The sequence below is a fragment of the Maylandia zebra genome, linkage group LG8 (genome assembly GCF_041146795.1).
Source record: "Maylandia zebra isolate NMK-2024a linkage group LG8, Mzebra_GT3a, whole genome shotgun sequence".
Taxonomy (NCBI): Eukaryota; Metazoa; Chordata; class Actinopteri; order Cichliformes; family Cichlidae; genus Maylandia; species Maylandia zebra.
In genome coordinates, this window is record NC_135174.1 from 24797161 (window position 1) to 24810717 (window position 13557).

At 35.5% G+C, this 13557-nt stretch overlaps 1 protein-coding gene and 1 pseudogene across 1 annotated transcript; both read left to right on the forward strand.

The window, feature by feature from the left end:
- Window positions 1-835: 835 nt before the first annotated feature.
- Window positions 836-6031, forward strand: LOC112435266 (interferon a3-like; annotated as a pseudogene).
- A 6154-nt stretch (window positions 6032-12185) lies between these two features.
- LOC106674844 (interferon a3-like) lies at window positions 12186-13184 on the forward strand. The gene is made up of 5 exons (XM_023152698.2): window positions 12186-12317; window positions 12417-12500; window positions 12644-12813; window positions 12906-12975; window positions 13086-13184. The coding sequence occupies exons 1-5, from the start codon at window positions 12186-12188 to the stop codon at window positions 13182-13184; spliced, it is 555 nt and encodes a 184-aa protein (XP_023008466.2).
- Window positions 13185-13557: the final 373 nt, after the last annotated feature.

Genomic DNA, 13557 nt, shown 5'->3' on the forward strand with positions numbered 1-13557 from the left:
TATAATCACTGAAATGCTTTACCTTCTCTCTGTTTATATCGAGACCTAACATGTAACAAATCAAATTTTTAAACTTATTGTTGGATACTTGACTTACATATATTTAACACAAAATATATTAAGCATTTAAGCTCATTTATATTTTACTCTATTTATTTAATATTTACTCTGTTTATTTAATAATAAATTATTTCATTGACTTTTATGTAATGATTTTTTTCCCCAAGGAATTCTTTCCATACAGACACGATGTTTTCGGTAGTAATGCGGATTTTCTTCATTTTCGAATTATCTAATTAACTACCTAAACACGTAAAACTGTTAATTACGCAGTACGTGAAGCTGTAGATCTAATTGCACCATATCCACAGTGCCACAAAGTTCCTGTATAAAGAAACTGAAAGTGATTTCGTGACCCAGCGCCTGCGCTATGTCGCGCATTCTGAGTAATATTTAACCTTCTGGGAATTTAGAGTGAGAAGCAGGTAACCTGGAGAAGAGGATTCACCCTTACATTTTAATGTGGCAACCTGAGCAGATTTGAATCCTGATTTTTTTTTTTAAATCACTGTTTAAACTATGAAGGAATGCGACTTTTTTTTAGATTTTTATTCTTCCAAGCCAAAACCCTATACGTCATCACTGCTTGGTGTTGTAATTGACTGTATCTAATTTTACAGAAATAATCTTTTTAGCTTTGTATTGGCAGCTAATTTCCCAATAATACATGTGAGAGTTTAAACAATTCAAATTATGCCATCATGCATGAGTTGTGTTTGTCGTCATGCTTTTTTAAGGTATTTGGTTACCTGTGTTCCTGCTTGAAGCCATTATAATGATGTAAAATAATCTTTATCAATGGTTTTTTTTTTTTTTAGCAAATTCTAAATATTTTTAGATCATTTTATTAAATCACTAGGAGACGTTCAGTTTACTTATATAAAGGCAATTTATACATTTTCAAAAATTCATAAACAGGATTTTCTTTGTTTGTCTGTTTCTCAGTCTCTTTACTGGGGCCTACATGAGCTCTCATAGAGCCACAGACAGGGTATAGGTAGCAAATCTATCACAGGGCAGACAACCATTAACACATGCATTCACAACTATAGCCAATAATTGGCAGTCAGCCTAAAGAATGCATTTCTTTGTGGAAGGAAACCTCAAGCATTGGAAGAACAGAAAAACCCAACACAGAAAGCCCCCAGCCTTTTTGCTGTGACTCAGTAACAATAACCACAACACCACCACGCTGCCCTTTTTAATTTGCTTCTCTTTTTTCATATTTAAATGCAAATTTCTGTCAGATAAAATCACTTCAATAAACCTGGATACAGAATGGTAGGTGTGTGGCAAGAAAAGCCCCCTGCTGCAGAGGGATGCAGGTTTAAAGACTTTCGTTTTGGAGCTTTTATAAACAGGTGCACACTTAAGTGCATCAAATGGACCTCGGAAAATTCTCCAAAAACAAGGCACTGAAGTGTCTTGTATCGCCTTGCAAACTTTAAATACAAAAATGAAATTATACAAATGTCTCTTTTAAGTCAAACTGCCTCTTTCTGTCATCTGTCCTGATATAAAAACAATTTTTATGCCATTTTTACCATCTCCGATCCATCCTGGCTACCTGCAGCAAGTCACATCAAGATGCAGAATACTGTCAGCTTCAACACTGTCTGCATTTTTGATAAACCTGCATAGATTAGCTAAGCTGACAGAATTTAATCTTAACTTTAATTATTGTTGCCAGGCTGGAGTCACTTCCTTTTACCATTTGAGGGACTCACAGTCAAAAGTCTAAAATGCAGTTGCATGCACAAATAACAGTGGATGACCTTATTACATTATACAAACTAGAGGATTATATACAAAACAATAGAAAGACAACATTGGAGAGCAAAGTGCTTGGACGGAGTGCGAAGCAGTTCAGTGTTTAAATATTAAACATGTTAGTTTTACTGTAACGAACAGGTACAAGTGTAATCAAAATATTAAAGTTCTGATAAGATGATAAGCTTCGACTTTTAAGTTCATCAGCTTTTTCGGGTTTACAGTAGTTGGCATTAAGAGTAAAAATGTTGAAACTGAACTGCAAACGAGCATAAAAACTCCTATTTAAAGACCTTGAGTAAATCATTTATTACTTGTAGACTTGACTATGTATTGACATAGTATATTGGAATGAGCAACACTGATATCCCAAGACGCTTCTAGATGCTGGCAGCGTGTGTTTAGAATATAGAAAGAATATCATAAAAATATTTGCTCAGTATAAATTAAAAGAAAAATGAATATGTTGATCAGCATTAATAAATCAAAAATCAACATAGCAATAATACATACATACACAAACAATTTAAAAAAAAAAAATAATAACTATAGATATAAATAGAGAATCGAATAAATTAAAACAGCGTTCATGTCACAGACATGATAACAGACAGATTTTAGTTGGCACTGTGCAGAGATGAAACCAGCTTGTCTGCTCTTACTAGATGGCCTTTGGTTTCATTCCTGATCACCTCCAAGGTTTCAGCACTGTGACCCTACAGACACAACAATATGATCGTAGTTATTATTAACATATTCTGGAATACTTAATACCTAAATATTAATTCTAAGTAAACATAAATCATAAGGTCTAAAAAACTTGGAAAGAAAAGCGTCTGGACTTCTTTAAGTTGCTTGAAGACGTTTCACCTCTCATCCAAGAAGCTTCTTCAGTTCTAGGGTCAATTGGTGGAGAGTCCCAGATTTAAACCCTGTGGGAGTTTACCCCCCAAAAGGGAAAAAAGGACCCCCTAATGATCCACTACCTAATCACATGAGCCAAGGTGTGAAAACGGGTGTAGGTCACAATCAGCCAAGGTTTCAGGGGAGCTCATTGTAAAACCTAGCCCCACCCTATCATGTGATTTCCTAAGGTCAAATGGCCCAGGATGTGAGTGAGCGTTAAGGCGTCTGGGAAGGGATCTCAAAACTGGATTATAGATGGCAGACAGTTGGTGTCGTAAACCACCGCCTCTGTTCAAAGATGGTCACTCACAGTGGACATAGATGCCCTCTTTTACTCCTCTTTCAAACCATCTACATTCCAAAATGTGAACATTGGCAACCTCCACTGGACAAAGGTCTAAAGGACAAAGGTCACTCTTTCGAGGATGCCAGTGTTCACATATAACTGAAGCAGGTGCACGGCCAGAATTTTTTTTTTTTTTTTAGAGGTGGCCGTATGGGGGCCACGAAAAATATATGAGTGGTACACCAAAAACAGAACAGCGTAGGGGCACAGCAGAGGGGAGGGGGTGACGACGGGAAATTGTGAGAGACATACAAAGTGACACAATATGGTTGATAAAAAATGCATATCAAAGAATAAACAAGTTAATGTTTCTACTTATTGTCAAGTGTTGTCCTGTCTTGTGCTCACGTTTATTAAAATTATTACCGACATAGCTACATGGGACAGTCTTACCAAGGGAACCAGCCATGGAATTTTTGAAATTTTTGGCTACTTGATTTAATTCTATCTAAGGCAGGATATTTGTGCTATTGCCCATTTATATATTTACTTAATTTCTTTCATACTAATTTATTTCTGTGATTGTCAGTGATGGTCTTGTTTTCCCAGGAATTCTCTGCGTACAAGCAACGTTTTCGATCTGCACACTGACCAACGCGGTATTTTTCTACTGTCCAAATGAGCGATTTAATTACTTAAACGGAAAATCACCCAATACGTAAAGCTGCAGGTCTAATTGCACAGTAGGTATCTGTTGTGCCAGAAATGGGAAGTTCAAACATAAAGAAACTGAAAGTTAGTGAATGTGCGCGTGCACTGTTGCTATCATTCTTAAGAATCGACCTTTGATATTTCACCTTCTGAGGATTTAGAGTGATGAGTAGGTAACCTAGGAGTTCACCTTTACATTATAATGGGAAAATCTGAGCAGATTTTAACCCTGAAATGGAAACAAAACTTGCGCATTGTTCAAAGTTTACATCAGGGCTGCCCAATCCCGGTCCTCGAGAGCTACTATCCTGCAGCTTTTAGATGCATCCCTACTCCAACACAGCTGAATCAAATGGTTTGATTACCTCTTCAGCATGCCATCGTGTTTGGCAAAGGCCTGATAACAAGCCATTCATTTGATTCGGGTGTGTGGGAACAAGGATGCATCTAAAAGCTGCAGGACGGTAGCTCTCGAGGACCGGGATTGGGCACCCCTGGTTTACATTATAAAGGAATGCGTCTTTGTTTAGAGTCTTATTCTTCGTCTTCCAAGAAAAAAACCTATATGTGTGCATTGCTTGGTGTTTGTAATTTAGCACTCATTTAAGGTATCTAATTTGTCAGAAATTATCTTCTGAGCTTTGTGCTGGAAACTCAGCCCAGTAATACACGTTTTCAATATCGAACATCAAATAACTCAAATTACACCATCAGTTGTGAGTTTTAATTGTGATTTTTTTTTTTTTTTTTAGGTATTCAGTTACACATGTCGATTGCCTGTAACCATTATAATGATGGCAATTAATCCTCAGTGTTTAAATTTTTGTTTGTCCTAACATTTGGGATATTTTATTTCCTTATGATACAAATTAAAATCCGTAATGTTCTCTGCATAGTGAAAGCCGTCATTCACCTTCGGGATTCACACAGCAGGTTATTTTGATTTGATTTGATTTTTATTGATTAGCATTCAAATATCTCAGTGAAAACAGAACAAAGATCTACCACAAAGCAAGAAAGCATGAGACAAGGCTAATCAAAAGGTATTGGCTGAAGCATTTGCTTATTACGCCAACCCTTTTCACAAAATATCTTTTTGCATGCAGCTCGAAGCAAATAATAAAACAAAGCAAAAACCAAACAAACAAACAAACAAACAAACAAACAAACAAACAAACAAACAAACAAACAAACAAACAAACAAACAAACAAACAAACAAACAAACTTTCCACCTTAGATAAGTAACTACATCAAAGCAAAAGAATCAAGAGGGGTTTTTTTTGGGGGGGGGGGGGGGGGGGTTGGAAAAAAATGGAAATGGAAAGCTATAAACGCGGCATTTCAGGTATTCTCCATCAGAACAAGAGGAAGCTCTTGCTTCATGCAAAAGCAATTAATACCTTTTGAAAAAATGATGATGTGGATATTTCCTTTGCTTGCCTGTTTCTCGCTTTGTTCACTGCAGGCTCCTCGTTGAGCTGCAAATGGATGGATCATAAATTCAGACAGCACAACGAAGAGACTCTGAATCTACTTGATACCATGGTGAGTGCACATCTTTTAATATTCAGTCTAAATATTTAAAAGTGTACTGACTGTAATTTAGTTATTTAAACGTAGTGCCTGTTAACTCAAACATGATATGTCTCTGTATGTGATGCAGGCTAATAACTACACTAACACCACTGAAGTGGAGGTCACTGGTCTTCCCTAATCACCTGTACCGCCAGGTGTCCATATCATCAGTAAGTGAACCTCAGCTTTGACTTAATTAATTAATCAACGTATTTATTTATTTTCAGAGACAGTCATGTGAATACATAATCTGTGATTGCTCTCCTTCCAGGCTGAGGATAAACTGGCTTTCACAGTTCAGGTTCTGGAGGAGGTGGCTGCCCTGTTTGAGGAGGATAACAGCTCTGCATCATGGGAGGACAGCACAGTGAGGAACTTTCTCAATATTGTCAACAAACAGGCCGAAGAGCTTCACTCCTGTTTAAGTTCACTTTCAGTAACACCACTACTGAGATAACTGAGATCAATTATACTGCTTACATGGCTAAAACATATATTTAAATGACCATTTTTCCTTATTTAGATTGGGAGCCACAGTCACAAGAAGAAGAACTCACAGCTGTATTTCAAAAGACTTTCAGATGATGTCCTAAAGAAGAAGGTACGTCTTTAATGTTTTGACCAATTCTTTAATTAAACACCTCTGGCATGTTTTAATAGTGATAATGTTGTTGTGTCTGTAGGGTCACAGTGCAGAACCATGGGAGGTGATCAGGAGGTGATCATTAGCCCATCTATTAAGAGCAGAACCGCTGGCTTCATCTCTGCACACTGCCAACTAAAATCTCTGTCACATAAAGAATGTAAAATTTATTGCCTTTATTTATTTATTTATTTATCCATTGATTTTATGTATTAGTTGATTGGATTTGTATCTATTTTCAAATATGACCAACTGAAACTAACATTTTCTATAAATGTTTTGTCTGGAATTCAATAAAAAATAACTCTTATTTCCAATTAAATGTTTTCATTATTTTGATTCTTGGAAAACAAAATAACACAAAAGAATTAAAAATGTGTTTTTAATTTATATAGGTAAGTGTCCTTTGTAAGGAAGAGAGGAACCTGAGAGTCTTACTTCTAGTCTAGAGCAGTTTCTTTGTAGCTTCACACTGGTTTCAGTCTTCTCTGACTGACTGATCCTTTTCTATTGGCACTGATGGTTATTTTGCTTTGTTAGCCCCTCACACCTGTTGTGTACCTCAATTTCAAGAGGTTCACTATATACTCTACCTTTTGGGTATATTTTTAATTAATTTTATGGTGATGATGATGATAATAAAATGAAACCTAACCCATGCATTCCTTTACTGTAAGATGAAATCACAAGCATGGGAAGAACACCAAACCTTACTCAGAAGGACCATAGCTGGCCAGTGGATTCAAATTGGCCATCATTGTTGTGAGTCAACACATCTGCTTTGGATTTTGTTGGTCCAGTCAATAGGCATTATGAATAACTACAGAACCATGCTGCCCTTTTCCCCCCCTTTAAATTAGAATTCAAATTCAAGGTTCAAATCAAATCTGTTCTTCTTATTGTTTTCAAAAGTTGTCTTTTTTTGTTTTGTTTTATGGAATTATTGCTATTGGTTGCTGGAAAGCAAGTGTAAAAAAGAAAAGCCTTGAACTACTTGCAATATGAGAAAATGTGGCTCAATCACTTACAATTCATTGCTAATGACCTTTCCAAAAACATCTTGGAGTGAGGTTTTCCAGTTAAGCAGACAATATTCACAGCCACATCTTTAGCATAAAGGCATTTCTAAAGGCCCAAGTGTACTGTTGCTGCTGTCCTTGCAAACATCACAGAAGGAAGTCATGAAAGGCTCATTATTCCGCATTTCTATTAAGAAGCTACACCGAATGTCTGATGGAGTTTGCTACTACTAAAGTTGGTTCTTGAAGTTACTTCATTCATGCAATTATTCACTTTTTCAATCCCATTTGTCACTGAATTATTAGATTTTCAACCAGACATAATTCAATATAAGGTTACACAATATATATCAGAAAAACAACAACATAAAAATGTATTTTTTTTCATGTAAAAAAGTCAAAGTTATGGTTAATATTTAATAAGCCTTCAATTTATGAAAGCGATGACAAACAGCTTGAAATATCTAAACTATTGCATTTCAACAGTTTGTCTGCATGATTGCAGAGGATCTTCAAAGGCATTAAACCTTCAACATAAATAAAAAAAATTTGGTTAAATGTTGCACAGCATTCATAAAATCTGTATTAAAATAGCTGTGGCTGGGTGTGGTTTGTGGCGCGGCTGCAGGGGAGGCTGACACACATTGGAGCTCATCACGCCTGCCCCGGAAAAAACGTGCTGGCACCTGAGGTTGTTGTGGTGTGTGTGGGGTTGTAGCTGAAAAGCTGCAACTGAGTGTCGTAATAACCAGCAACCAAATAAAACTGTTAAAAGAGTGAACTGTGTAGTCAGGTCCGGGTCCAACTATTTTTGTAGTTTCTGTATTAAAAGAGCAGATCTGTCTTGGTGAATGATCAAATAGATATTTCTACACTAAACACTCACCATGTTTTAGACATTTTTTTCTACTCATTATAAATAACGGCAACACCTTTTTGCTTCCTTTTGCAGCAATCTTCCCAAATCTTCCCATTAAAATGTGAAGGAGAATCCCCTTCTTTGGCTTACCTACTTCTAAAACTACATCCTAGAGAGGCAAATATCACTGATCGATTCCTATGAATGATCGTGACAGTGCAGTTACTCAGTCACTAACTCACTTTCAGTTTCTTCATACAGAAACTTCCTGTTTATGGCTCTATGGATACTATGCTTTTAGACCTCCAGGTTTTTCTATTTTACACGCCTGGTAATTAAGTTGGTGATTTGAACAATAGGAAAATACCACATTGCTTATTGTACATATCAAATCACCTGTACCCCCACAGAGTATGGAAAGAATTCCTATAAAGCCATGCCAAAAAAATAATAATACTGAAATAAATGAAATTTAATAATAAATATATAAATGCCCAATACTACAAATGTTCTGTAATATTAAATCAAGCAGTCAATAATTGTTTTTGATTTGATTGTTTTAATTTGTTTGATGTAAAGTCACCATATAAACACTTTATTTCTTTTATCCAGCTAACAAAATAGTCAGTTATGAGTTGTATTTTTTGTCATGCTTTTTTTTGGTCTTTTCTAGATCTTCAGGTACATATGTTTCTTTTTTATCATTCTGATATTTTACCATGTTCTCCGTTCTTTTGTGTAATTATAGATTTAAAGCCAACATTTAACAATCTGCTCCATCAGAACACTAGGACACCTGAGGGTTTGCTTCATACAAAAGCAGTTTATAGCTTCTGAAAAAGCGATCAGCAGGATTCTCTTTGCTTGCCTGTTTCTCGCTCTGTCCACTGAAGGCTGCTCGCTAAGCTGCAGATGGATGGATCATAAATTCAGACAGAACAATGAAGAAACTCTAATTCTACTTGATACCATGGTGACTGTTTTACTATTGTTGTGTTTTACGTTTCAGTTTTGCTAAAGACTTTTTCAAAAGCCTCTTGGAGTTGTTGTCAGAACAGACTTGTGTGAACCATGCTATGATCATGTCTTTTACTGCTCTATAGAAAAACAAAAAGCTGGAAACGGCCGCAAAGTTGCTGAAACATCACAGTGGGAAATCATGAAAGAAGTTAAAAGCAACCAAAGGGCAAACAGAAAGAAAAGGTTCTATTGATTAAAAGGTCAAAGCAGGTCAAAATTTTCCCCTTTTTGTGCAGCTTTGATAAGAGCCTACAGAAAATGTCTGATGGCATTTACTGGTTCTTGAAGTCACTTGGTTCTCAAGTTTTTTTTTTCACGTTTTCCAGCATGTTTGCTGTTGGATTATTACAGTCTTGACCAGACATAATTTAATGAATAATTATAATAAATAAAAAATTACACACAACGTACTTTAGAAACAAAAAAACAAAGAAGAACCAAAGTTTAATATTTAATAACCCTTCAGAAAGCTTAAATATTAAGTATTAAATAATTATATCAACTGTTAAGTTTAATACATATTTATAATTATGTATATCTGTTAGCCCACACAGAGGAAAAAAAGAATCACTTATCCAAGCAGCTTGTAAATGAAAAAAAAGAAGAATATATTACAAAATTATAAGCTAAATGAAAAAATCCTTCTTGTAAGAATTAGAATAATGTAGATTTTTTTTCTTCAGATCATCATCTGCGAGTTTCTTGAAATGCATTTCTTTCTTCAAACACAGCTGTGTTATTATTCTCTGGCTCTCTTCCTCACCATGCCTTTTATTTTGTAATTTTGTAAAGTCTCAAGGGATGTTAATCTTCCCATGTTGCCACAAGTTTCACATATTCTAGGTAAAAGAAGGTGAAATATCACTGGCCGGTTCCTTTGAATGAATGCTGAATGGCAACAGTTGCAGAACCACAAAGCCACTTTTTATCGCTTCCTTTTTATGTCTCGTGTGGATACTGTGCAGTTTCATTTATTTATGAAGTATTAGTTTTCCACACAAGCAACTGAGTAATCATAAAAAAAATCACATAGGTCAGCGTACAGTAAAGGGTTGTGCCCTAGTGGAAAAGTACCCAGGAATAAGAAAACAATTAACCAAACCAAACCATTAACAATCTGTGGAAATAATTCATGTGTAAATGCACAATACCCAAATTCAGCAGCTAACAAATCATTTTAATTGTATAATAGTCTAAATGTAATAAAGTTGGAATGATATTGTTGTAACACATTATATTTTTTTTTTATACCAAAACACAAGCTATTCCAGTGATAAAATCTGAAACTTTGAATTTATAATAAAAAGCTACTAAAGCTACTCAATGCCATCTAATAAGTTGGATTTTTGTTTAGTTTAAATATTTCAATATTGTGTTTGATGCTTTAAACACTTGATGAGTTTAATGCAGGATAACTGAACCAACACCACTGAAGTGGAGGAAAATATACCCTTCCCCAATCATCTGTACCGTCAGGCGTCCCCAGCTTTTACTTCTAAACCTACTTCTCTTCTTCTTCTTCTTCTTCTTCTTCTTCTTCTTCTTCTTCTTCTTCTTCTTCTTCTTCTTCTTCTTCTTCTTCTTCTTTTAAACAAAATCACTGGATGTAATAAATACATTGACCTTTCCTTTTAAAAATTTCCTGAGCAGTGGTGTAAAAGTATCTGTTAGGTAGTCTGTGATTGTTCTTCCAGGTTGCAGGATTAACTGGATTTCGAATGCAATTCTCGAACTCACAAACTAATTTCTCATCATTGCTTAGCACACAAACTGACACAGGTTAACGTGACCACACAAGCAGAAGTTTAGATCGACTTTATTTTAAATCAGTATATAATAAAAGGAATAAAAAATGAGTTAATTAAAGAAACTAAAAACGACGCTTTAAGTAATATAGGATCATAATGTAGTGGAAACGGTAAATAGACCTAACCTGAAATTTCGAGATCTGCTCCAGTGATCTAGACGAGTGTGATCTGGCATATTGGTGCAATAAGTCCGTCAGATAAAGAAGAGTTACTCTTCTTAAGGGTTACTTAAGTGTTTAAAAATGAGCTACAAAATTCACAAATGCTAATATTTTATTAATTCGTTAATATATGTACCAGTGAATATATGCTCACATTTGCATGACATCAGAACCACCTGCACTGGGGTATTAGTGTTGTTCATTCCAATATACAGTGAATTGCTTAATCAAATCTACAGGCGATAAATTACTCAGGGTCTTCAAAATGAGAGTTTTTATGCTTTTTTATAGTGGTCACAATTCAAGCTAGGCCGTATTTGTCCTGTACCGGTCCAGAAAATTTTGAAAATTGAAATTGTGGGTTTCAGTCAGGGTTACTGATCTCGTGTCTGCCTATACAATAGTAGTGTCTTTATTCATTATTTCTCAATTGAGATGAAAACATGGGCTAATCTTCCGATTAAGACGTGAAGCAGTTTTCCGTAGGTTACCTGGTTCACACAGGGAAGCCACAGGTTCAAGATAAAACAAGGCGAAATGTCACTCATCGGTTCGCGTTACGACACATTCCGCACAGTCATCAAGCCACTTTCAGTTTCTGAAAGTAAGAACTTCCCTTTTATAGCACACATGGACACTGTGCAATAGACCTGGAGCGTTAGGTAAAAGAAGCAACTGAGTAATTCCAACTGTGAAAAAAATACATTGTTCGTTGTTCAAACCGAAAACATTGTGTGCTGTGTGAAAAAAGATGCCGAAAAAAGGAAAAAAAAAAAACAAACAAGTAATGCAAATTGATGAAATGTGCAGTACCAGCTTTTATTATAAATTACACAGATTTAAGTAAGGTGGCCGTTAATGAAATCTCATTGTATTTAATTATTTTTATTTTCGGGGTGTAAACTGGCGCTAAAATCGAGATAAATATTCAAGGAAGACGTAATTTTTTTCATATCACAACTTAACTATTTCAGAAACATGTAGAGGTAGCCTAATGGGGAAAAAATCAGCTGTGAGATGTGTTTCTTGTTTTGTGTTTCACGTATTTAAGTTCATGTATTTATGTTTGGCAGGTAACTCGTAGTGACGTAAATTACTAAATTAACGAGGGTGATACCTTAGCTTGTTTAAAAACGCTGCCTATCCTCCACTGTGGAATATTTTCTTTGATTTGGATACAAATTCTAATCTGAGATTTCCGACATTACAGCCTGTTGTACGTTGAGGCCTCAACCCGCTCACCTGCGGGTTTCCCAGGTATGGAAAATGAAATATGTTCGCTCTGCTATAAATGCAGCGCTGCAGGTCTGCTCCATCAGACATCCGAGAGTTTGCTTCATACAAAGGAAGTTTATACCTTTAAAAAATGATGAACAGGATTCTCTTTGCTTGCCTGTTTCTCGCTCTGTCCACTGAAAGCTCCTCGCTAAGCTGCAGATGGATGGATCATAAATTCAGACAGCACAACGAAGAAACTCTGAATCTAATTGATACCATGGTGAGTGTTTAATGCTTTAATATTAGTTAATTTGTTATTTTTCGTGAAAGAATTATTTCACTTGAGCATCTGATGACTAAAACATTCAATGTGTTTCAGGCTAAAAACTCCACTAACACCACTGAAGTGGAGGTCACTGTGGCCTTCCCTAATCACCTGTACCACCAGGTGTCCAAATCATCAGTAAGTGAACCTCAGCTTTTGCCTATTTATAGAAAAAAACATAATTTTCCCTTAGGACAGATTAATTTTGTCTTTTAAATCCACTCTTATTATTATTGAAGCATTTCTAAAGTGGTCTGTATTTGATCTTCTTCTTCTTCCAGGCTGAGGATAAACTGGCTTTCACAGTTCAGATTCTGGAGGAGGTGGCTGCCCTGTTTGAGGAGGATCACAGCTCTGCATCATGGGAGGACAGCACAGTGAGGAACTTGCTCAATATTGTCAACAAACAGGCTGAAGAGCTTCACTCCTGTGTAAGTTCACTTTCAGTTAGGTTTTTATTACATTCGAATATGATACTTTACATGACATGACATATTCTTAATTGTCATTTTGCTTGTAATTAAATTAGATTGGGAGCCACAGTCACAAGAAGAAAACCACAAAGCTGCACATGTACTTTAAGAGACTCTCACATCATATCCTAAAGGAAATGGTAAGATCACATCATTCTCATTAATTTGGGTTTTAGATCAACCTTAAAGTAAATAGATATAATAACTTGTTTCAATAACAATAAGAATATTAATATTGGTATTTCTGTAGGGTCACAGTGCTGAAGCCTGGGAGGTGATCAGGAAAGAAGCCAAAGCCCATCTAATGAGAGCAGAACAGCTGGCTTCATCTCTGCACACGGCCCAATAAAACCTGTCTCTTGTCATGTCTGTAATGACGGCTGTGTTCATTTAATTGCTTGTCTATTTATTTTATTTATTTATTTATTTATTTAGTTACTTGGTTATTTGTATATTTTTGTTTTGATTGTTTTTCTATGCTGATGAAGATTTAGGAATATTTTTTTATCTTTATAATGAGCAAAATGAAAATTTTGTAAAATATATTTTGCCAAATAAAAGAATCTATCTTCTTACAAAGTGAATTTATTGTTTATATTACTTTTTAATATCAAAATGGTGAACTTGTAAGTTCCTTTAACCAGATTTCGATTGCAATTAAACTAAAAAATGAAAAACAAAACTCCACAGTGCTTGGAAGTTCACGAAAGTGGAATGAAAGT